Below are 26,069 nucleotides of genomic sequence, written 5' to 3' on the forward strand. Positions count from 1 at the left end.
ATGTAAATGATGCATATTGGTTATGTAATAACACAAAACAAATGACTTCATCTGTATTCTGATCAAATTATTGTCCTTTGTGCTGGAATGTCAAATTATTTATTTAAAATGTACAGTCAAATAAAAGAAAATTTCACCCGAGGTAGAGCACAAAAAGCATCTTAAAGCATTTTATTTATTGATGTAAATAGGTTTACTTCTGTTTGATTGTCTTTAAGAAAAGATTTCTTTGACCGACACATGAAGTTAATACAACACGTATACAAAAAGACCAAAGCAGTGCCGGGTGAAGCAACATAATACTGCACAGTTCTGAAACATAACTTAAAATAATACAGTCCTCCAATACCACTTGATTAAATCACACAGATACATACACAGGTCCTTCATTGTAAGTCAAGGCAGCTTTTAACAAAACAGGAAATGAAAAAAAAAAAATCAGTTCAACTGTAAACCAATGCTACCATAACCCTCATACAATGTCCGTTAAAACATAGTTTTCAAATCATAGACGTTACATGCATGCACATATCACATATAACAATCAAATGAAAAGTACCTTTCAGTGGTTCCAACAGAAATGCACAGCTGTAAATACACATACTTGTGAAGGCACATGTGGCTTTGGCAAATTAAACACCCGCGTTTCCCCTGATGGTTTATGCAGCAGTGGCAGGGCCATGTTTAGTTTAGTTCCATGTCTGTCTATGTATTATAGGAGGCTTCATTTTAATGATGTTATTATGACACTTTCTTATACTAAACATTCTAGACGTCCACTCGAGTTGCTGTATTGCTTCTGTTTTTACATTATCAGAGGTGATCCAATCCAGCTGAACAAACAGGGGAACCATATACATACAGATAATTTAAAGGCACAAAAGGCATCCCTGGCTAATTCCCTTAACTCTTTTAAGCAGCCTGAAATTACATTTAGAAAAAGGCACAATGGAAACACTAGCAAAAAAAAAATTTAACAGCTTCTCAACACCCCTGAGGAAGCCAAATGGTTGCATAATAAACCCTGCAATATTGCGTCATTATTACCCTGGGACTTCAATGTTGACAGTAATCTTGCCAGAAGATGTTGATTTAGCTTCAGCTAATGCTGTCTGTGTAAACAGGCTGGGAAGGTCTAGAGTTTTATTCTAAACGTGCAGGTGGGTGGTGAAATATAACAGTCAGCGTGGAATTTGTGAAATCCATCAACAACTGTAGGTACGGGGATGAAAAAAAGTTTTCTGGGACTGGTGCTGGGAAGCATCTTCCACTGGAACATGGATTAGAGTCAATGTGGATAACGATGCGAAAATACTGTTCATAAGTGATTTATGTCTCACAGCAACCAGGTTGACGAAGCCCACCCAAAAACGCATCATCCAGCTGCAGCCATGCATGGTTGTAAACCTGCTTTTTTTTTTTCTTTTTTTCTTTTTTCTAGTGCCTTAGTTTTTTTTTCTTTTTATCTGAACACAGTATACCAGAGTATGAACACGCTTTGGTCCTTGAATGCGACCATTCTGCTGCTATAGAGGCACGTGGGGTAAATTCCACACTGTGAGTCTGTTCTTTTACTTGGTCAACTGTACTTCAAGTCCATATTATAGTCCATACATGATCCACATGCCGCAGGTCAAAGCACAATGAGCAAAACAGAGAGACAGAGAGAGGGAGAGAGGGAGAGAGAGACACAGGTAGGGAGACAGAGAAAGTAGTTCCAGGTGTTGTGATGCCTTTTCTTCACCTGGATATAGGAGGAAGAGGAGGAGCTCCTCTCTCCTTCTTCCCAGAACCTGCAAAGAAGCAAAATACACAGGAGTTAGTGTTTGGTTTTTTTTTTTGTTTTCCAGAGGATATTTCATTTTCTTCCACAGGGGGGCACTATGTCACAATCCAGCTCTATTTACTTCAGGTTAATATTCCATTTGTCTGTGTTTCCAAGATGGATCAAACAAAAACTTGCGAATGGAAAAGGTGATCAAATATGGGAATGTTAGCTCAAGTCAGTACCATCTAGCTTTTGAAATAAAACTGATTTCACTTGCATCTTGCAGTCTACTTTTGCACAGACAGGCCAGTAGAGTATGCATTTATGTACATTTCAGAAATACCACTGGACAGCCTGCACAAAAGTCTAGTTGAAAGCAGGGCTCTATTTCTTAATTCCTGGAAAACAACACTTTGAACGTTGTATTTTTACCCAACATTGATGTAAGTGTTTTATGTGTATACAAGTTGTGTGTGTGCTTATGTGTGTCTGACCTTTGCCGTCAGTCTTGGCAATCTTGCTGGGGTAGGTCTTCTGGCAGGGCACGTAGGGTTCAGGTGGAGGAAAGTCCGACACTGGATGGAAACTGAACCGACACTCCCACTCATCTGTTGATGGACAGAAATAGAGGTCAGTGGATCCGTCCTGCATCATTCTGACAAAACTCTCATGATACAATGACAAGGAATATCACTTGACACAATGCAAACAAAGATAAACATAAACAGAGGTCAGATTTTAAAAAAAAGAAATCATTGTATTTCAACACTGAATAGACAAATATCAATCAGTATTCTAAAAGTTTCATATCCAGAACTAACAAGAGTATGTCTTTGTATCTAAAATCTATTCAAGAGCACTACATAGTCACAAAATACTGTGACAGACTTCAGAAAATGTGAGCTGCCAGATTGTTTCTGGGGCAAGGCACTCAGGGCTCTCCGTCACTTCTTGTCCCCACCATCTCCCAAATCAAACTTTCTCTTTTGGTGCAGTGGGATAAAAACAACAGGAACGGAGGTCAGTGGGTTCCTCTGACATAGTTGAACAGAGCTGAACTTCTGGTAAAAACAACACTGAGGGCAACGAGTTTCTCTTGTAGAGACTAAGAGGGTACAGTCTTTGAAAAAGAGAGATCCTCAGCCTGCACATATGGATTAATATATTAGACTTGTTTTGTTCAATGTCAGGGTTTTAATTTACCTAAACTTTACTATATATGCACTTATGCATCATTCTATTTTTGCATCTTACCCTTTACTAGTGAAATACAGAGTTCCCAGGTTTACTTGGTCCCAAGCACTGTGTTCACTTCCTGCTCTCTATTTTCCCCCCAAATGGTTTCATCGATACTCAATTAAACCAAACTTGCACCTTCTAGGATCTACTCACCCTGTATCTGGTTGTGGTGAGAGTTTTGGAAGCCGTTGCCCATGGGTGGCGGAGGAGGGGGGGCCCCTCCTGTCCCGGGCCTGTCTGGAGGGAGTGGGGGTCTACCGCCAGGTCCACCACGAGGGGGCTCTGGGCCTGGCCGACCGAGAGGAGAAGGAGCTGGCGACGACCTCACACTTCCTCCACCCACGCCACGACCTGAGGGAGGAGGGGGAGGAAGGGGCCCTTTGGAGGTAGACATAAAATTGACATGTTAGCTGATGAGAGAAGAAGTGAATTTTTTATGATACTGATACCACATTAAAATTAGCTTCCGTCACAGATGTGTGGGTAAAACTGTGAATGAGATTTGAATATGGATATGGATTTTATACAGCAGTAATCCATAGTTTAATCAATCAATCAAGGCTACTAACCTGTACGTGCGGAAGACTGGTTCCTTCCAAGAGATGGCGGCCTCTCGTTCGGTGGGGGAGGGAGAGGTCCTGTCCGGCCATGCGGTGGACCTGAAGGGCTGGTGAGGAGAAACACTTACACTTAATCTACACAATAATTATACAGTATTGTAGTAAAAAAAATCATGCTAAACAGAGAGCACGCAATTAATCAGATCTGGATGGCTCCCATATGTTAATGCACTTAAGTGTATAAAGCAAGACGGAACTTTAAAAAAACAACTTTTTTAACAGGTCTAGTTTTTTTTTCTTTTTAAAAGGGGACTGTTCTTTTCAGAGGGAGGCTACATGAAGAAGTTTGCATGATGTGTAACCTACTGCATCACAGAACAGCTATTAGATCTAAATCTATGCAAACTTTGACACAGCCACCAACGTAAGTTCAACAATCAAGAGCATTCTCTCATCGTCTGATGCCTGATAAGAAATGTGTACATACCTGGTCTCAATGCTAATCATACCACTAACAACTGACAGATAAAGTTTTACCAGTACCTGCTAAGTGAGCTGTTCCTTTGAGGAAGACGAGGGATGTTGTGATCATCCCCTCCAGCTGGGGAGGGTGGGAGAGGAGGAGGGCCCGGTCGGCCCGGTGGGAGAGGCGGCGCACCCCCACCAGTGGAGGAACGAGAAGAGGGGGAAGAGACAGAGGAAGGCGGTTTGGAGTTGACAGAGGGAGGAGGAGGGGGAACATCGCGGGGCATAGATGGCCGATGACCTCCCAGAGGAGCTGGTGGTGGTGGAGGCCGGTCGTCAGGAAGTGGGGGCCTCCCTCCAGGAGCTGGCGGTAAAGGAGGTCGGCTGCTGTTTGGGGGTGGAGGAGGAGGCCCGGAGAAGCCCGCTCGTGGGCCAGGGGAAGAGCCTCCTGGCGGTGGGGGGAGAGGCCCGTGCCTCCCTGGTGGAACACTAGGAGGTGGAGGTCCAGAAGAAGCATGGCTGGGTCTGGGTCCTCCGGGGAGTGACGGCGGCGGTGGGCCCCCACGAGACAGGAAGCTCTGGTTTGGTCGAGGTGTGTTGGGTACGGGAGGAGGGGGGCCTCCTGGAGTGTCTTGTCTTGAGAGATTCGAGCGGCCCTTGGGAATATCAGGGACGTTGCTACGGAAACCAGCAGGGGCTCCCGGGAGTTTAGGTGGGCCAGAGGGGCTTCCACCTCCACCGAAGGGGCTGGGGCCACTAGAGCGGCCTCCTGGGGGGAGCATAGGTGCTCGACTGGGTCCTGAGTCTGGAGGAGAGAAAAGGCAATTGTAAAGTTAACTATGTTACAGGTGCTTTGACACTACTAGACACGATGCTTTTTGTATTGTTGTTGTTAATATTATTTTATTTTTTTTACCAGAGGAGTCTCTGTTTGTTGCAGACCTCAGTTTTGGCATCCCTCCTGCGAACAGGCCACCTAAACCACCAGGAGCGCCACCACCAAAACCTCCTCCGCCACCTCCACCTCCTCCACCTCCACCTCCTCCTCCTCCACCGCCACCACCACCTCCTCCTACTCCTCCACCTCCTTTGGGTTCTGAGAGGACAAGCAAAAATTATTAACATAATTGTTTGATGCACATTTGTATACAGATAAGTTACTATAAGATACTAAGTTAGCAAGACTACCTTTGTCACCTAGCTATAAACCAAATTTCCCCTTTAGGAACAATAAAGATGGGCATTATGAGTGGTACTGAAGTGGTCTTGGCTTACTGTCCAATAAGGGTCCACTGCGGTCATTGGTAACAGCCTTCTTTAGTTTGGCGCCTTTACAAATGTCAGACAACAGAGCGTTCCTTCCCTTCGGACTCGGCCTCTCTGTGTTGGCCTGAATCACAAACACACATATACATACATGGATATATAGTCACTGAGACAGAGTAAAGCTGAAGAAAACACACACATGAAGGGGAAAAAAACAATGGACTTTATTGATCTTCAAGACAGTGAAATTAAGATTTTTTTTCAGTTTTAATATTTTGCCCCTGTGTTAATTGTTCAGTTATCTCTTATGCCAAATATAGGTCAAAAAATCCTTTTTGAGTATTTTTCTGGCCTCTTCCTATAAACTGTATGTTTGATGACTCATCTTGAATTCAGGTGTGTATACAAAACTGTATCCATTCAGTATGGATTTTTGCGACAAGCTAACCACACCCATCACATAAAACTGCACTTGACCGCTTGTGTATAGTCGTAGCTAGCAGAGCAATATCACAAGGGGAGGTACGTGTCTTCATTTCCAAAAGAAAGTGGTTGAGTTTTGATTTACAACAACAGTCCAACTGCTCTGTATTGCACTGTAGCCGCTAAACCATGCTCAGCTTTAAAAGGCCAATCAAATCTGAAGGATTTGATTAAAATCCCTCTTATAATTCTACATCATCCAAATATTCAATTTCCCTTCCAAATACATCAGAAGCTAAAGATGTTCTGACTTCCGTTTTACTGTGACTTTAAACGTGTTACATCAATTTAAACCATAAAAAAGGGGGATGCAGATTAGAGTGTGTAGGTAAAACTGTGAATGAACGATAACAGGCAGTGACTGGAGGATCACACAGACCAAACAGTAGGAGAAAGGTGTTTGGTAGCAACGGTCAGTATGTTATGACATGATTTGTCCACAAGATAGCTCTGCTGAGCAGGGTCAAAAGGACAGAAGTTACTGGACTGAGAGATAGACAAGACAGACAGACAGATAGAGAGAAAGAGAGACAGACAGAATGACTTACAACAGCAAGGGAGGGAGGAGGGGGAGGCCCTGGGGGTGGTGGGGGAGGCGGGGCAGGCATCTTCCTCTCTCCACTTCACTCTGTCTGCACTGGGCGCTGTACCCTGATAGAGAGACGATACACACACATAAGAAAATTGGGCAATAAGAAAAATCAAGCACCCCAGTACTGACAGATATTTCAGCTTCTGCAGCGCTTCCCAAATTAGAAATCGAGGTCCTCAAGGCAGCTCTAATGTGTCCCAAAAAAAGTTTTATGACCATTTAAAGCAAGCAGAAACTACCACAGCTGAATGCTTACGCAAAAGCAAGAGAGCCTTAAGTTGCATTTCCTCTAGTGGCAACTATTTGCTGGCATCTGACTGTATTGAAATGACTGGGAAAACCCTGAACCTTTCTGTAGAAATAAAAAGTCTACATATTTTGTCCACGTAAGGCGCTGGTTACAGTGGTTACTTTCACTTCCTTAAATGAGTTCTAGTGACAAGTTTGAGAAGCTAATTTTTACGGCTTGCAGGATACAGATTGACATTTTAAGGGGTTATCTGCTTGACTGGCACAGATCTCAGCCCATCACATTCAGCTGTGGTGGTTGCTGCTTGCTCGCCGCACCTAAGCTCCGCCCAGGCTTTATCTCGCGCCACAAATAAGGAATTTCCAGCTTTAGTAATGGCCAAGATGTTGGCGTGTGGTACACCCAATTTTAGGGTTCAAAACATCCCCTCAGAGTAATATTAAATATATGATGTCACAGATGTTGTGCCTGAAAAGATACTTCTGGAGGGTGCAAAATTACAAAACTGAAAGTTGCAAAATCTCACAAATATGTCTCAGAGTGTGAAATTGTGTGAATTTTGCAAGATGTGTTCCTTAAATAGTGGTTTCCTGGAGGAACTAGAAATAAAGATATGGTAGGCATAGCTTGTGCAAAATACATAATGCTCAGATTAAAATATGAGAGCAACAACAATAATTTATATCAGCTGATAGTGAGCTTGCACGCAATGACAGACTTACAATAAATGATTAATCAAGCAGGAACTTGAGTGTGAAGTTCCGCAAAACAAGACTTCAAAACACACAAAAACACAAAGACTGATAACCAGCTGCTGTTAGCAACTACCCCTTTCTAATACAACGTCACATAATCCATGCGTGTAATATACAGAGCAACACAAAGCTAAGTTTCCATTTTGTTAAAGCTGCACTAAGCAAAATATGCATGTAAAAATACAAAAATGTCCTCCTCCCTGATTAAGATGGCGTTGGTATAACCACTGGCAGGAAGCAACACATTTTATCACATCACATTTTATTAATTAACCGACACAGGCCTGTAATATTTTAGACGAGCTTTTAGAGTAACTGTACACAAAACTGCTGCTCCACTGTTAACGTTTCAGCATGTTACACTTTTGGTCACATCCCAATAAGTGAAGTACAAGCAGGTCTGCAACTGACAGCTGATGGAAAAACTCCTGCACTGACATCACTGCTTCAGCTGGGGCCAGAAGAGCAACATGGATGAAAGCTTCATCCCACAGAGAGTAGTGCAGCAGCAGCTGTCTGATCTGATTGATTCTGCATGGAGTTCCACTTTAAACCATTGATTTAGGTAGTTTTGTTACCATATAAGATTTTACAATGGGGGCTGCTTCAAAGTACATCTTTGGAATTGGAAGAGATACTTCTGTAGATCAGGACCAAAAGAGAAAAATATAACACATTATCTGCATTTAAAAGATAATATAAACATACAAATATTTACATGACATAAATACCAAAAACACAACCTGTATTAGACTGACCCAAAAACTCTGTGCAAAAAGTTTTAGGCACTTTAGATGTTTAGATTCTTATCCATTATGCAATACCATCAGGATGGCGTCCAATAGGTCCCAGATTTATTCTGCAGCATGACAACGACCCCAAACATGCAGCCAAGCAGTCATACAGAACTACAGTATATTCAGCAATGAGAAGAACAAGGAATCCTGCAACAGATGGTTTGGCCCCCCCAGAGCCCTGATCTCAACATCATGGAGCCAGTCTGGGATTAACATGAAGAGACAGAAGCAGCTGAGACGCCGAAATCCACAGAAGAACTGTTGCAACTTCTCCAAGATGCAGGAACAACCGACCTGCCGAGTACCTGAAAAACTGTGTGCAGGTGTACCGAGGAGAACTGGTGCTGTTTTAAAGGCAAAGCTGCCTGCACCAAATATTGATTTCATTTAGGTTTCTTCTGTTTACTGAACTTTGAATGAATTATTTGATAAATAAAAACTGTAAATGGCATTATTTTTTTAAAGCATCCAACTGTATGAGTGATGCCATGCTTAGTGTAAAGCCAAACTGATTATCACTCATGAAGATAAGCAGTTTTGAATCAATTTCATGCCATTAGTTTCACTTGTTTTACCTTTCATTAATAGAGGTAGCTGCACTGAGATCAAAGAGGTCAGGTCAGGTAGAGCTAAATGAAATAGGAAACCAGTTAAACGGCAAGAACAACAAGCGCGATAAAAACCGCACATTACAGACTCCGTCACACATACGCTCACATGTTCACACTCACATTGAGATCAGCCTCTTTCCCCTCACACAAACGCTTATACAGCTCGGCCTCTCACTTTATTTTAAGTCACACACACATACAGTCAGACCATCCTCTAGGGGCCTCTTACTTCCTGTAGCTGCTGACAAACAGGAAGTCACCACGCGGCTCCAGCACCGCAGCCATCCGGCAGCCAGGATGATGATACCTCTCCATCTGAGCTATGCGTCATTTTGATATTCTCCTCATCCCGCTCGCTTTCTTCATCTCAACTGTGCATCAATCTCATGCTCTCCTTCACACTGCATTCGTTTATCAGCTATTCTTCCTCCCTCCTTCGCTCGCTTTTCATCTTCTTGAAGTTTATCCTCGTATGCTCGATCAGCCTCCTTCACTCACGCTGTTCCTCAAAGTTCACCCTGTGACTTCTCCCTCATTATCTTATCTTACTTTCCCTGCATGGTCTGCCACCATCAATATCTCAAAGTCAAACAGACTGAGATTTTGTCTCTTTCTTCTCCTCTGAACATAACTAACAGTTTCCACTGCTCAGAGAAAAAGCATTCACATCTTCTGGTGAATGCAGTTTACAGTACGCTGTAAAAAATTTACAGAAGCAAAGGAACAGAAGAAAGCTTGAATGTGCGGCAGCTTAAACTTGGCCTCTGTCCAAGAATGACACCAACATCTGAGCGGTTACTCAGGCCTGAGCATCTAAGTCCAACCCAGTTGTTTCAATTTGTGCCCAAACTGAAACTGGTTTTGAGTGGTGCAGCATTTTTGCAGACCAAAAACTGATAAAACTGACTGCCTAGAAAGTATAATACTAAAAGTTTAGCAACATGTAAGTGGAGCAATTTTGAAGAATATTTCTGAGCGATAGCCAGAGCGAAATGATTCCATTTAAAATATAATTTCATAAAAGCTAATGATCAAACCTGACGAAGCATGGATGTGAAACAAATTGTTCGCACCACACAACTTGTTGGTGGCGTGTGGTTGGGCTTGTTTACACGTTAAATATTTTTAGAATGTTTCGTGTTAGAGGTTTCTCACCTTATTTCAGCATTTTTCTTGCACGTAGTGCAGTTTAACGAACATGTTTGTCAAAGCAGATTCTGATATAAATATTTTTAGATTGAAGGCACAAACATATGTCTGATACAGGGCTGCAACTAACCATTATTTTCATTAACGATTAATCTGCTGATATTTTTCCTCGATCACTGTTTCCAACAGCACAAGGTGACATCCTCAAAACAGTCCGCAACCCAAAGATATTCAGTTTACTTTCACAGAAAAACTAAAGAAACCAGAAAATATTCACATTTGAGAAGCTGGAACCAGATAAGTCTTAGAAAAATGACTGAAAACAATTAATCAATTATCAAAACAGTTGGCTGTTAATTTAATAGTTGGCAACTAATCGATTTATCGACTAATCGTTGCAGCTCTAGTCTAATATATTCTGTGCAGTATATAAATGCAACCAGTTTGACCAAAAACTGAAAGATTCAAGGATTCAGTGTCTCCCTCTAAATGTTATTCTATAGGAACAATAGTATTTAGAAAATCATAAGATACTAAAATCTGCAGTGAAACACAGACTAATAATTATCTGATCAGGTTATGTGAGCAGATTTTACAAACTGTCTCTGTGATGCTGTTGAGTAAAAAAACCTTATATCTGTTAAATCAGCTGTGGCCACTAAATCATATGATCAATATACTGACCTAACCGTAATACAGATTGACCCACATATAAGGTCTTAATAACAATAAGCTGTTTACATGCATCTTTTATGTGACTGTCCTATTTCCCCCAACATAGACTATGATGGGAAAAAAGCCCGTAAAGCATCACAGAGAATAAGCTTGTGAGAGCAGAGCATAAACTGGACAACATGTACAGTACACATGCATCAGTGTCTGAGCTGAAACCTGCTGTACTTTATATGGAGACTGTGAATGTGTATGATGTTTGCATGTGCCCACATTGAAGTAGAGCACTAAAGAGTGATATTAAGGGGAAGCTGGAGTACATAGAAACTACCTGCGCTGCATGTTTTAATAGAGTCACATTTCAATCAGTGACACCTCGGCGAGGATTAATAGCTATAGGAAAAACTATGATCTGCCTTCACTGGTTAAAAGAAATCTCAGTTTACCAGTTTAACAGTTACCACCTGCCAGTTAGTGCCCCACTCAGTCTCACATCGAGACTTCTTACACATGTTAACAATGTTTAGACTTCATGGTAGATTAACAATTTAATCCAAAACTTTGTCAGGACAAATGGAGAGCAGGAGGAAAAGGTCTGGAGATGACAGAAAATTAAAAACAAACTGGGCCACACAGTTATGAAATCATCACAAACTTTAAAACACAGACTAAGTTTTACAACTATGATAAAATGTGTGCTCATAGTTTGTGCCTTTTCTTTTGAGTAAATCAACAAATCAATTCCTGTTAAATATCAAAATCCAGATAAATGCTCTTCACTAGTCAACAGAACCTCAAATCTGTTTACTTAACATGACAATCAACCCAAGACCCCAAAAGCATTCATTTTATGATATGGAGCAGAGAAAAGTAGGAAGTTATTTGCATTTGTGAACCAGCAGCTGTCTGCTGATCACTTAATCTAATAATAGTTTAAATGACTATTGTTTCAGAACTATTGCAGCTCATACTTCTAACCATGGTTATTAGGGTAAAGTTTTGGCTACATAAGACAAATTTCAGCTGAACAGGAAAACGTCACTCACAGCGGTGAACCTCTGTGCAAAAGTTGCCATTTGAAGTCAAGCTGGCAGAGTTAAAGATTTAAAGCCGAATGCACACGTGCATGTTTCCACTGTGCTGACAACTGCAGATGTTTCTATTTGGCCTCCTCCATGTTTGAGACCTCTGCAGCAGATACATGTATTTCAGGGTATTTGATTACATGTAAAAAAAAAATAAAAAAAAAAATTATGCTGAACTTATGAAAGTTCAGCATTACATGCGGAACTGGAAGGGTAGGGGTTGCAAGAGGTGGTTGAGAGTAAACACTGTCACAACTTATTTCAGTCTATGGTGTAATTTTTTTCAAATATGGCTGACTAGCTTTCACGGTTTTAAATCAGGATACAAAGACAATCACATTTCCTGCAGCAGTTACGTTATGACACTGACACCGCTGCAGATGTAAGGCCGGCAGATGAGATCAGGCAGGAAGACAGGAGCCGGTCTGGGTTTCGTAGGTGTTGCAAGTGAGAGGGGTGTGGGGGGTGTGGGGGGGTTGTGATGGAAAGCCCCCTCCTTGATAGGGTGGCTGACAGTTCAAAATATCCAAAAAACTCTAATTACTGGAAGCAAGCAAACCGAATGTTCTTATGAGCTGACTTTCAGTCGGTGAGAGATTTACAGATGATACTGAAGCAGCTGGAAGTGAACACAGAAAAGACATCGACTTCCGTCATCAGAAACAGGCCTGTGTGTTGAAATTTAAAATGCGCTACACAACTTCCCTTTCCCTAGCTCTTACTCACACATGCAGCCTAATATTAGCTAAGCATTCACAATGGCTCCTTTGACAGACAGAGAGAGAGAGAGAGAGAGGGAGAGAGGGAGAGAGGGAGGGAGAAAAGACGGATTGAAGTAGAGAGGGAGATATGAGGGATTCAGGGTGGAGATCCTTTGAAGACACACCGTCAGAACACACACACACACACACACACACACACACATACACAGAATAAGGCTCACATATGTTTCAGTTTACAAATGGCCATAAAAAAAGGCTTCTTCATCCTGCCTCTGAACCTCCTGCGCTCCACGACCTCATTAGAGTTACTGCACTCACATACATGCATGCATAGTTGCACACAATTTATAATCGCAATACAGCAGTGGTTTTTTTTTTCACCCTGGTCTACAAAACCTGTCCTTTCTTTAACACCACAAACGGATAAACTCAGCAAATATATTCTGATACTTGTGTATGAAAATGAAAATTAGATTTATCTCACATACTGTGTTCACTTTGGAAGCTGTTTAAAAAGGGACATAATGCAGTTTTGGTGTGTTGTTATGTGACAAGAGACAGTTTTTGTGTCCATAGCAGACAATAAAAGGCAAAATTATCACAACCATATTTCATTTGGCTTCAACTTCTGCTGTTTTCTGCTGCTCCACCGGGTTAGAAAACACCCAGTTTTGTGCAAATGTGGGTTAAGATTTGTGTAATTGTGACTATGAAATCCGATCAAAGTCAGCAATTGAAGCTTAATTAGATTAGATAATTTAAAGTAAGTAAAACGTTTAAGACATTTTTTGGGCATCGCTTAAAAGAGGTTGTGGTTCGATGCAGGAACATGTGGTTTTAACAAGGGTGATGGTGGGCGGAAGTATGATATATCATCAAGTTGAAACCTACCATCACTTCTCACTTAACCTCACCCAAGCTCTCAGACGGCTCGGTAGTAAACGCCAAGGTTTCAGGTAACAATTAAGACAAATCAAACACACTTAGCAACATCCAAATATAGTACATTTACATTCCTGTCTCCACTGGAATCATCAGGGAAAATTTATAGAGCTGCTACTCAAAAAAAAAAAGAAAAAAAGATCAAAATCTGAGTCGATTTTGAAAGTGAGCTAAGGGAAAAGGTAATCTGAGAAGTTTTCAGCGCAGCCCAGGCTAGTAATAAATGTGTTGGCAGTGCAGGAACAGTGCTGAGTGGCTAAGCTAACATCCTGTGGTGCGTTCACATGCACTTGCTCACACACACACACACACACACACATAGACACACACACACACACACACACTGCAACCAAATCGGGCAACAGATGTGGTTCTGCTGCTGGTGTTTTAGACTCTTTAGATTACTCAGCAGGACGTTCTTCAAATTAAGAATTAAACGCTGAATACGTTTCATAACGGAAATGTTCACGAATGAATGTTCCTCTGTTGAAAGGCTCTTGTGTGTTTGTCTTTTTATTTGAGGGACATCGATTTAGCAAGGATTCTTTGTGTGTGTGTGTGTGTGCCTGATACATGTGATATGAAACCAGATGTTACTTAAGTAGATTTAAATATGCCTCTGAAAAAGTTACTAAACTTCAAGCTCTGGTGGAACAAATCACAGAGCGACATGAAACAACATCATCATCAAAACAGTTGTTTTTTTGCTGGTTTTCCTCAATGGCATAAACGACTTCCTAAAAATAACAAAACAATGCCATTTCCTTCACTTGGTGCAAAAAAACTGATGATGTTTACAGCTGAAAAACCTTATTTCACCTCCAGTTATTCTGAGTAATCAAAATGCAATTAGCAGATATTCTAGATTCCACTTCTATTAATATAAGGTGACATACCAAATATGATAAAGCTATATACATTAACTGCATATATTATAAAAGCACTCTGATGAACCAAATCAATGTCAAACGAGGACTAATCAGCTCAAATATCTCCTATGTATAGATACTGATTGGTAATGACATACCTTCATGCTCTGCAGTACATCTGCACAGACACATAATCAGACAATCAAAAGGCATCAAATGCAATAAAAAGGACCTTCTAGTCTGTGTATCAGCTCTTATTGGACAAATACACTGATGACAAAATGAAAGCCATTTGGAACAATGAGCTTGACCCCTGACATCACTGCGGTTAGCCATGAACTGATCAAATGTCACGTTACCATCATCATATTTTTAGCTTGACAGACACATTCACAAGGTGTCTCTGAACCAGGCGACGTCTGCCTGCTCTGTAACGTAGAGGATATAATGCTTGAAGAGGCAAAGCTATATTCTGCTCACTCGCCGTATAACAGGGTCTGATTCAGAGATAGTTTACTGAAGCTGGTTTGAGCAAATTTCATCTCCTGTGCCATTCTCAGATCATACTCCTGTCATGTGGGTTAGCATTTTAAAAATACTGCCATGACTGAGTTAAACTGTGCCTGGCTCACTCCTCTGCTGTCTTACACCAGATACAAATCCTTGTGTTCAATGACTAATTTTTTTGTTGCTGACTTGTATTACTATTTTTGTATTATTGCTAACACACAGGAAACACATTCTGAGAGACACTTGGCTTTAAAACAGGACTAGTACGCTGATGTCCTCTGCTAAACTGCGGAGAAACCGACATTATCAGAAGTCTTTTTAACAGAGATTCTCTTCATAATCACAACAGGCAATAAATAACTATAAAAAGTGGTCCGTAAACTAGAGACAGGCTTCAGACCTACTCAAGCCTTTTCCTTTGACTTTTATCACCAAAAGAAAACACCCCGAAACCTTTTTTTTTTTACATCTACAAAGTTGTGAAAAATAAGACTACTTACTCAATCTGTGTCCATAGAAGAATCAGCAGTATGTTCAGAAGACAGTAGAAGAAGCACCTCAGTTCATTCCTCATAAAAATGCAAAACGTGAACAGCAGCCACATACAGCTGAAAACAGAAAAAAGCGGAAGATTAGCAGCATCTAAAAAACTTTTAAAAAAACCATTGTGCACCGAGCAGAACTTCTTGATTCCTCTTCCTCTAAACTCACATTACACATTCAGAGAAGTCCCTCCTCTTCACAGACATACAAAAACCTTATATACAGCACACAGCACTTCCTCTTTTTCAGTTCCCTACCTGGGGGAGGGAGGAGGGAGGGGGTGGCGGCGGCGTGCGCTGGGGTTCCCACTGGAGTTTAGGTCTAAAATAAAGTCTGCAACAAGGTTATGAAAACTAAGTAAATATAAATCCACCATATTTCGGTCTTCTAGGTAGTCCAACAAAATGCATTGAGCTTGCATATATCTACAAGGCTGCACAATCCCCTAAAATAAGTTTAATAACAGAAAATGTTTAAAAATAGACTCATTTGGTCTCATTTGGTGCTAGATTCATGAAATCAAACCACTGAAAAAAACAAAATACATTGTAAATTCAATTTAAAGTGGAAATATTCTGCACATTTCTAGGTCTGTATTTATATTCTGGGTCTCTACTGGAATATCTTTCTATGATTTACAGTTTTTAAAACTCCTAATTTAACTCATACTGACCTTATTGTGATTATTATCTGATTTTTTCATATCACACCACAATGTAAAGATGTTTCATCATCTAGTCAGTGACACAGCTGATGATTGATCAATGCTGTGATTCCTGTGTTTATCCTGGGAGAAGATGGAGAGAAAGAGGAACCCATGACATCAAAAAGACCAGACGTGGCTTGCTGTTTTTTTTTTTTTTTCCCCACACCAAAGTCTCATGAGAAACAGTGTGTATGGTTGGGTCATAAGTTTGACTGTCTGTGAAAACACATTGACGACCGCAATGGAGAGGTAAAGGACGACTGGGAAGAAGTTGAAGCAAATACTGAAGAAGATGAGAAGAATACAAATGAGGATATGAGTCGTGGAGGAAATGAGGGAATAGATTAAGAGGGAGATGAGGCAAACCTGGAAAAGGCAAATTGGTGTGTGCTATTGTGTGCTCCATAAAATTCTCTGATTGCCTATTTCTTCTGTTGTGACTATGCTGCAAATTCTTAGGGAAATTGTATTTTTCCGTCTCTCGCTGCCGTCCTTTCAACAAGACTGGGCTCTGTCTGCTTGCAATTAATCCACCTCAGAAAGAGGATTTTCTCAAACTGCATTCTGAAATATATTAAGACACCCAGAAATCTTTCACACATCACATGTTAAAAAAGGAGCCTTTGCTTATGTTTTTCCTGTTAGAAAATGAAGTACAGCTTCAACTGAATGAACTGAAAGTGAATTGATCCCAGTGCTTGGTGCTGCTGGATAGATCCCCTGCCAGAAGAAAACGGGTTAGCATAGCTCCACAGCAGCCACTTCCTGTGCTCTCAGTGTCACACTTCCTGCCTCGCAACATAGTCTGCCAACCCACCATCGGCTGCATTTCAAATACTCTCCCTCTTGTCTCTTCTTTCCAGCCAACTACAGCACCAGAGCTGCGTCTTAAAGAGACACCTTGGCTTTCTCCCATGTACTCAGCTGTTTTTCTTTACCAGGGACCAGTCTTCAGTGAGGGGGAAAATGTGTCTGAGCTGATACTTCAGTTAACCATGAAAAAGGCCAGTCTTCCCCACAGAGGCTATTGCAATCGGCTAATACTGCAAGAAAAAACGCTTACACTATTAAAAAAAAACTGCAAGTTAAATGAAAAATCAGCACATAGGCTTATCTATCCAAAACAAATGTGCAACAGGAACTCAATGTGACTCCACATGTAAAGCTACAGAGTCTTTTCTACTAATGCAGACACTGGAAGTGAACTGATACTGGTAAAATGACTGAGAATGAAACAAACATGCTAAAACTAAAAATAGCTCTACATTCCCATAAAAGGTAATTTCTCATAAATCTGAAAACTGTCCTCAATCAGCGTTCTGCGACCTCACATGCTTCCAATTCTATTTTTTAACCTGGTTTCATTTTGTTGGTGGACAAAGTAACATAAACATTTACATTGCAATACAATGCCCTGCAGTAAGCAAGCATAACTTTATTTATATAGCACATTTCATTCCAGGTGGAAGCACAATGTGTTCACTGAGCGTGAGCTACCACAGAATTAGCAGTCACAAAAACTATGTGTGTACACGTTAAAGGTTCAGTGTGTAGAATTTAGTGGCGTCTGTTGGAACAGATTTGGCAGAAATGGAATATAATATTCATAAGTATGTTATAATTAGTGTATAATCACCTGAAAATAAGAATTGTTGTATTTTCGTTACCTTAGAATGAGCCCTTTATATCTACAGAGGGAGCGGGTCCCCTTCCATGGACGCCGCCATGTTGCACCACCATGTTTCTACAGTAGCTCAGAATGGACAAACCAAACACTGGCTCTAGAGAGGGCCATGGGTTCATGTTTTTTGCGAGTTTCGCGGCCACCGTAGTTCTCCTACAAGCCTGGAAGGGGACCTGTAACCTCACCACTAGATGCCACTAAATCCTACACACTGCACCTTTAAAACATTAGACATAAGTAAACACAATTAAAACAAACACATAAATGATACACGTCAGTTAAAAACCATTGAAAAGAGTAGGAATAAAATAAAAATAATTAAGACCAGGAAATGCGCAGCTAAAAAGGAATGTTTTCAGTTAGTTTTAAGAGACAATAGCGTTGGAGCACACCTAACATGATTGGGCAGGATGTTCCAACGGCTTGGAGCATGAAAGCTAAAAGCAGTTTCACCAATTTTCGTGGAAACCTGAGGAATAATCAGAGAGCCTGCTCCAAATGACCTGAGGGACCTAGCTGGCTCATAGCTCACAAGCATGTCAGAGAGATATTTGGGTGCCAGATCATGTAAGGCCCTAAAACCGAGTGTTAAAATTTCAAAATCAGTTCTAAAATCTAGTGGAAGCCATTGTATAAATCATACCAATACAATAATGATCGAACATCTGGCAACACTGAGTCTGGCCGACTGGAAACAAAATCGTGGACGAGTTTTCCAGCGTCCTCCTGGGATAAAAAGCTCCTTATCTTCGTGATAATTCTAAAATGATCAAATCTGGTTATAATTATGCTGCTAATGTGGCTCTGGAAAAGTCGATAAGTAGCAATTTGGTGGGAAACTGTTTCCCTTTTTGTTCCATTTTGTTGTTATTGAACTCAAGTCAATTTTAAGATTGTTGATACAGAGATCGATTACGCCGTCGTCAGTGTCTTTGATACTTTTTTCTTTTTGCTGAAAAGCAGTTTTCTAGTTTTGGTATATGCCGTCATGATTTCTGAGGTGTTTTCCTGTATTACATTATCACATTGCAGTAATTGTGAGTGTCCCATCTGCAATTTTCACACCAAATTCACATGAGAAACAGTGACCAGTTGGGTCATAAGTTTGATTGTGCATGTAAATATACGCACACTGACGACCGCAACAGAGAGGTATTGAATAAGAAGAGAATACAAATGAGGATATGAGTCGCGGAGGAAATGAGGGAATAGATTAGAGGAAGATGAGGCAATGCAGCAGTAAATTCCAATAGCATTTATTGGAACATCTGTAGGGTACTTACAAGTACTTACATTTGGGTACTTCCCCATACCGAGTACTGGTATGAGTACTCAGTATCGAGTATTTAGTAATTCCATTACAAGTCTAACAATGACATGTTTTATTTTCATCACTTTCTGAATGTAACAAATTAAATATACAACATGAAGCCGTTGCTGACATTTTAACCTTCCTGAACAAAAATGGCACTGCCACACATTTTATTTAAACGTTACCTGTAACATTCAGTGGTTTCAGTATCACACGACATACAACTGTAGCAGATCAACTGAAATGATATGTGATGTTCGTGCTGTCTGTGAGGAATAAGCCTGTTTCGAAAAGGTGAGAGGCAGGTTCTTTCTGATAAAAAGAAGCTTCTCTGCATTATCAGCTGTGAGCCTGTTTCTGTTTTCATCTACAATATGTGACACTGAGCTGAACAGCCTTTCACTTTCCACATTACTACATGGCGCCTAAAGGTATCTGCATGACATTTGGGTCAGACTGTGAAACCGCACTTTGTTAACCCCCTAGTACTGCAGTGGTTCGTCTTCTTGAGAAGTTGTGGTCTCTCCAAAAGGTCTCTAACCGTCTGTAACTGAATGGCAGCACCCACTGGTGTACTACTCAGTGATGTTGATGCTTGCTCATCTGATATCTCATCAAACAAATCTGAGCCTTGCGTTGCCTTCTGGCAGGTGGTTCTCCCAGATCCTCCTGCATGTCTGCCTCTCCTCCAGACACCTTCTGCAGCTCCAGCATCACCATCTCTTTGGCCTCTGTAGCAGTGTTGATGTTTGAGAAAAAACATCATTATATCTAAAACAGAGAAAATAATATTTTAGCTGGTAACAGACAAGCTAGTCTGAAATTGTCAGAATAAATGTCAGTATATTGCATTCAAATCACTTAATAAATTGATATGTGAAAGTTAAATGGTAAAAAGTTTGAGGTTGGTTATAATGACAAAGTTCTGTTTTCATCATTCTCTCTCTCTTTCTCATATGCTCAGCAAACAGAAAGACACACACACACACACACACACACACACACACACACACACACACACACACACACACACACACACACACACACACACACACACACACACACGTCCAATTTTGGCGACATTACATGGACTTGTAATCATTTCCTGAAGACTTACCCTAACCCCAACCATAGCCACTACTTGTATAACCCTAACCCTTGTCTAATCATTAACCAAACCCTAACTTTAACCACTGACCCAAAAATCAGCGTTTTACCAATTGGGGACAGAGCTTTTGTCCCCAGTTGGACAAGCCGTCCCTCAATTAACTGCTCTTTAGTCTGAAATTTATCTCCAAAAGTAGCCTATGTAACACATACACACACACACACACACTTTACCTCGGATCAAGTACAGTTGCAATGCAGTGGCGTCCATATCAGAGAAGCGTCTCTTGACGGTTGCAGCTCAGGTTCCCTTCATTGTTTTGATGCCATGGTCTGTTGCTTTGGTCAAAAGTCTATGAAGCACAGTCACAGCAGTAATCACATTTGATGCCAAAGCATCAGAGGAGCTCACTTTCCGGGTTAACTCAAACGGAGCCAAAAACATTTGAGAGTCCAGTGGTGAGCGGTGAGATTGTCAGGGAGCTCATATTCGGACCCAAATATTCCCAGAGCCCGCTTCTGCTCGATGAGAGGCTGCAGCATGTAGTACTTGCTGTCCCAGCTGGTCTTCATCTCGCTGGCGTCTTCTTAGCTGGTTAGCTGGTTGAGCTGCTCCTGAACGTCTTCCAGGAGGGAGTAGGCTAAGGAGGAACGTTTAAAATGTCCAACTATTTTACAACCGACTGCCACCACATCAGCTACACCTCTCTGAGCCAAAAGACCCTTGTTAACAGCCAGCTGGAGTGTGTGAGTGACGCGGCAGGCTAGGGAGTCCAGCATCATTCATGGATGCCTTGATCGTGTTTTTGGCGTCATCCCGGAGCACAACATGAACAAAACTTTTCAGAACCCCCCACGTCTGAAGCATATCATCAAACGAACCTGCGATGACTTGGCTAATGTGCGAACCCCGAAACTGCTTTGCTTGTAGAACGACTCTCAGGGGAGTAAAATCCTCATCAATCCACTGCGCAGTCAAACTGATGAGAGACACCGGGCTGACACTGACAGTCCAAATATTAATGGTGATGTGCTTTTTCATAATATCGTGCAGCTTTGGTAATACGGTTTCTGTGATGTGGTGACAGCTGGGAATCTCATACCTCAGCTCCAGTAAACTGAGAAGACAGCTGACAACGGCTGGTCATCAAGAGCAATGTACTGGATAAAAGCTTCTGTTACTTTTACCGCCCATGGGTCGTCTCTGGACATTTTCTCTCGCTTCTCCAGCGTTTGCTGCAAAGTTGGTTGTCATTGTTTCCTGCTGCTAGCATTAGCAAACTCCTTGAACTTGGTGTTGTGTTGGTTCTTTAGATGTTTTATCGAATTGCTTGTGTTAAAGGAGCTATTTTTCACCCCTCCTCTTGATAATTTCGCAGAGCATAGTTTGCAGTCTGCTCTGCTTTTTGTCATCATCGCTTATCCTAAAATATCTCCAAACTGCTGACATTGCTTCTCCTCCGCCTACTTGCTCAACTGATGAGAGGTTCATGTCACGTTGCTGTCAAATGGTAGCGGGTGCAGTTGTATCTGAATAGTTTAACAATTACAAGTACGTGAGCACAGTATTGGACCGATACCCGATACTGGTATCAGTGCATCCCTAAATATTTGTGAGTCACATTAAACTGAATACCAATTATTAAGTCAGCAACAGTTCAACATTTTCACTTTATGGCTGAAAGTTAGATGAGACGATTGATACCACTCTGCATCACCAGTCATGCATGAGTTTTCAGGGCAACAAAAGGAAACTAGCAGAGGTATAAAGGGGCCAGAAGGTTGCTGATAAAATGCTAATGCATCAGTTGCAAACACTGCGTCATTATGCATCGTGGGAAGGGAAAAATATCAAAAATAAGTTGAGGTTAATAAGTTGAATCAATGCCTTTGACAATTTCAACAAAAAAATGAACATTAAAACCTTCACTCAACTGTTGTTTCATATTATAATGTTTTTGTACTTCCTGTACATTCCTCAAGATCATAATATCATCACTGCAACTCAGTCCTTTTCAAATGTTTCCACAGTCACAGCCAAACTACAGTCTGGTTGGCAAAATGAGCCAGGTTATGTCTAAGTATTTTTTATATTTCCCCTTGTCACTCCTCGACATCTGCACCAGCTACGCATAAGTCCTGCGTCTCACTACACGGCCTGAAGTAATGTCATCAGGGTCATTAAGTGTTTCTCCATGTTTACTCATCTAACCACAGAACCTGAAATGTGGTAGTCGCTAATGCAGTTCCAAAGAGCAAACACAGTCAGGAGATTCATTAGCATAAACAACTACAGAAGGTCAATGAAGACTGAAGAGAAGAGAGGAGAAATGACATGCCTCCCATCCTGTATGTCACAGTCACATGAATATTAGTGCAGCTCGCCTGCAGGCTACTCAGTCACTTTAGATGCTTTGTGATCACACATCACACCACAAATGACTCATATATTGTAGGCCAAGATGAAGAAGAATGTCATTCAAAAGCCTCCACTGTGTGATAACTAACTGTGAAATATAAAACTGACTAAGTGTTATACAGTTTTCATGACAACCTCTGATTTGACTCACTGAGAATTTTCTCTGGCAAACTAGAAACTTTTAACTTTATTTGTTTTACTCCAATTCACTTGTGAAAAAAAAGATATCATAATTTAAAAAAATGAGATAAAAAGATCAACATATAGCTTTGAATCTAAGATTAGCAACACACATTATTTCAGTGATTATATTTTTGTAAAGCTATAACATGGTCGATTATTTTCTCGATTAATCAATTGGTTGTTTGGAAAAGTTGATCACTGTCTCCCAAACCCCGAGATAACATCCTCAAATGTCTTCTGTGGTCCTGATCAACAGTCCACAACTCAAAGATCTTCAGTTTACTATCACAGAAGACTAAAGAAACCAGTAAATATTCACATTTGAGAAGGTGGAATCAGATAAAACAAGCAAATTGAAGACATCTAAGAAACTATGAAAGCCATTTTTTCACTATTTTTTAACATTCATTGACTAGATGATTAATTGACTAACTGAGAAAATAACCAGCAGATTAATCAATGATAAAAACAACCAATAGTTGCAGCTCTATAATATAATATCCATACATTTTCTCCTGGGAAGGGCAGTAGGTCCCAGCATGCTTTGGGCATGATATTTCCTGAACAGGTTGCCATCAAAGGACAACTTTGGACTGTGGAAGCAAACTGGACCTTTTGGATATGATCATACAGTTTATTCTAAGTGGTGGTAGAGTAACAGCAATATCAACCTCCACTTTGCTTTTACATCTCGTGTTGTTGAGTTACCACATAAATCTGTTCTTCATTTGAAAATCACGACTGTGGCTGTTGATGACTTTGGCCCGCTGCATTAACAACACATGAGGCACATGGTCATGAGTTTCTGTGTTGGATGGACAGAGAGATGCCAGATCACATGCTTCACACAGGAAACAGAGCCGAGCACAAAGACAGAGCATATTATACATTATGTTTCTACTACCCACACACACACACGCTATATAGCACGCTCTATCCTCAGACCGCAAAAAACACAAGAATTACATCGCTAAACAGTGTTGCAATTCTTTTCACATGATATTTCTTTATCTCCGAACACACACACACACACACCAGGAAATGATGAGAGGTTCTGTGAACGCATTTCTACAGAGGACACAAGATATATTTGAATAAATGGAAGAGCAGGGAGATTCAACCAGCCCCTCACTTCCTAAACAACGCTGTGCTCCTGAGGAATGCCCACAACTCAGAGCTACAATGAACTAAAACTAGTTCTGTAACAAAGCAAATGAATGAGAGGACAACCAGAGACAACATGAGCACATAAACAAGGCTGTTCTCTGCTGTTGCTATGACCAAAACATCTCCTTTTTTAAGTTTTGATGAAACCCATGGTATACTGACAGGATCCAAGAATAACTGAACTGCCTGTGTGTGTGTGTACTGCTGCTGCTGCTCCTCCTCAGCAACAGCCAAAAATGCCCCCCCCCCCAAAAAAAATATCCAAAAAATATCACCAATTCAGGAAAATCCCACTGTTCTTTGGCCAAACCGCAGTCTATTTACAACTACTACTACTATCTGCTCTGAGACAGATCATATCTGTTTAGTAAACCTATTGTGAGTTCAGTTTCAACTGACACTGGGATGAGCAGATATTGAATATGTTTTGTTTTGGAGTGTACAATATGTGCACAATTGGCATTTCTACACAAATATCTACACATACACATTTTAAATTCCAGTGTAATATTATTTGTGATGATATGATCACACTCACGGCTATTTACTAGCTTAAAGTTGCGCTATTAAAGGTTTTGTGTGATGTAATGCATGTATGCTCAACATCCATTTGATCATTTTATGGGATTTTGCCTTATTGTGATAAATAGTATACCACTATCATAAAAAATATTCCTTTTTATACAGTGATTTCAACCATATTGACTAGACCTGCTTGTTGCATGATTGCATCTCTGACATCAGGGACTAACAAACCACCCAGCCAGCGAAAGAACTACTCAAAACATGTACGCTTCCACTTTACCGAGAAAAAGCCACTCAGGCCACACAGAGGCGCAGCCAAAGCAGTTCTGAAGAAATCCTCAAATCAAGCCATCTGTAAATTTCAAACCGCTGAAATGAATCATAACAGTCACACTGGGACCAGAGAAAAGCCAGCAACAGCATCTATCTGCAAAACTGCTTCGTAATAAGGAAAACTACACAGGCCTCTTCGCTGTGGAAAGCAGTTTCATTACCCTGCTTCCCATCAGATTAGTCGTTGCATCGACGTGTGTTTACTCTGCATTCCTCCATTCAAAGCAAGCCGTTCTCTATAAACTAAATGTTTACAGAACTAGCTCAGCCTTGGGAGTGTGTGTGTGTGTGTGTGAATGCATGCAGAGTGACTGCTTGCAGCCAAATGGCATTCAGTCAAACTGGTTGCGAACAAACACATGCACACACACAAATTCCTTTTTTTTTTCCTTCAGCTTTCTGACTTTCTGACATTTAATGATGTGGATGAAAGTCCAGCTGAAGTCAACAGCATTTCTTTATGAGTGCATGTATGTGTGTGTGTGTGTGTGTTTGTGTACACACCAGTGGTCCCTTCTCCCTACAAAGCTCTTCGAAAACAAAACCCAAATATGTCAAAACATTGCAGTCCATTCCCTCAGCTCTTTCTCTCCTCCCTCTCACTGCTCAAAACACATGCTGGACTGCATGAGACCTGCTATTTCCCCCCACAGCAGACCAGTCTATGGAAACACAGGGAGTTTTAAAAGAAAAGAAAAAAAACACGTTTAATACAAGTCTCACATTGACCATCATTTGATGGTAGAAGAAAGAACAAACCTTGGCTTGTTGCCAAAACCTCTGGCAGAGCCTTGTACGAGTTTGCAAGACGTTTATAACCGACTAAAAGCTTCTTTAGACGGTGAAGTAAACAGTAAACAGCCATCACTGCTGGAATCATTCCCAGCTGCCTTCCCGGAGGATGACAACTTCTTTTTTGCTTGTGTGAACCCGAACTCGGGTCTCACGGTTTCCGCTTCAATGAGGTTATTTTCCACACACGCACATAGACATAAAAGTTTGACTAAACTTCGGATAAATGTCTGCTCAACCTACCTCTGTCAGCGTGAAGTACTGTGCACGGCTAATAGTCTTCCATCGACCGTCGATATACTGTAGCTGGCGTTGAGCTCCTCTGTGCAGCCAATCCTGAAGTCTGCAGAGGTCTGGCAGGCAGGCAGGCAGGCCAGCTAAACTAGCCTCATCTAGAGCCGTGCAGACACCGGGTTGTGCTAACTCTCTCCTACTGAACATGCTCTAGAGAAACCTTCAGCAGGAGGAGGAGAGTTATCGTACTGACACCATAGAGCATTTAAAATGGCTAGATGCTACCACGAATAATACAAAACTCACTGAAAACTTTTTTTTTTTTTTTT

The 26,069-nt window shown here is 41.0% G+C and overlaps 1 protein-coding gene across 3 annotated transcripts; it reads right to left on the reverse strand.

Moving 5' to 3' along the window:
* Positions 1-143: 143 nt before the first annotated feature.
* On the reverse strand, positions 144-25,941 carry wipf1b (WAS/WASL interacting protein family, member 1b). Of its 3 annotated transcripts, XM_042433846.1 has the most exons (11): positions 25,750-25,940; positions 15,952-16,065; positions 15,236-15,343; positions 6,330-6,432; positions 5,308-5,422; positions 4,949-5,128; positions 4,111-4,837; positions 3,577-3,674; positions 3,161-3,385; positions 2,263-2,376; positions 144-1,793 (listed from the first exon to the last, which is right to left on the reverse strand). In XM_042433846.1, the coding sequence occupies exons 4-11, from the start codon at positions 6,387-6,389 to the stop codon at positions 1,741-1,743; spliced, it is 1,572 nt and encodes a 523-aa protein (XP_042289780.1). In that variant the 5' UTR covers positions 6,390-6,432; positions 15,236-15,343; positions 15,952-16,065; positions 25,750-25,940; the 3' UTR covers positions 144-1,740. The 3 variants fall into 3 exon arrangements, with proteins under 3 accessions (XP_042289780.1, XP_042289778.1, XP_042289781.1); XM_042433844.1 differs by lacking the exon at positions 15,952-16,065; XM_042433847.1 differs by lacking the exons at positions 15,236-15,343; positions 15,952-16,065 and having other exon boundaries at positions 25,750-25,941.
* Positions 25,942-26,069: the final 128 nt, after the last annotated feature.

The sequence above is a fragment of the Thunnus maccoyii genome, chromosome 14 (assembly GCF_910596095.1).
Source record: "Thunnus maccoyii chromosome 14, fThuMac1.1, whole genome shotgun sequence".
Lineage (NCBI taxonomy): Eukaryota > Metazoa > Chordata > Actinopteri > Scombriformes > Scombridae > Thunnus > Thunnus maccoyii.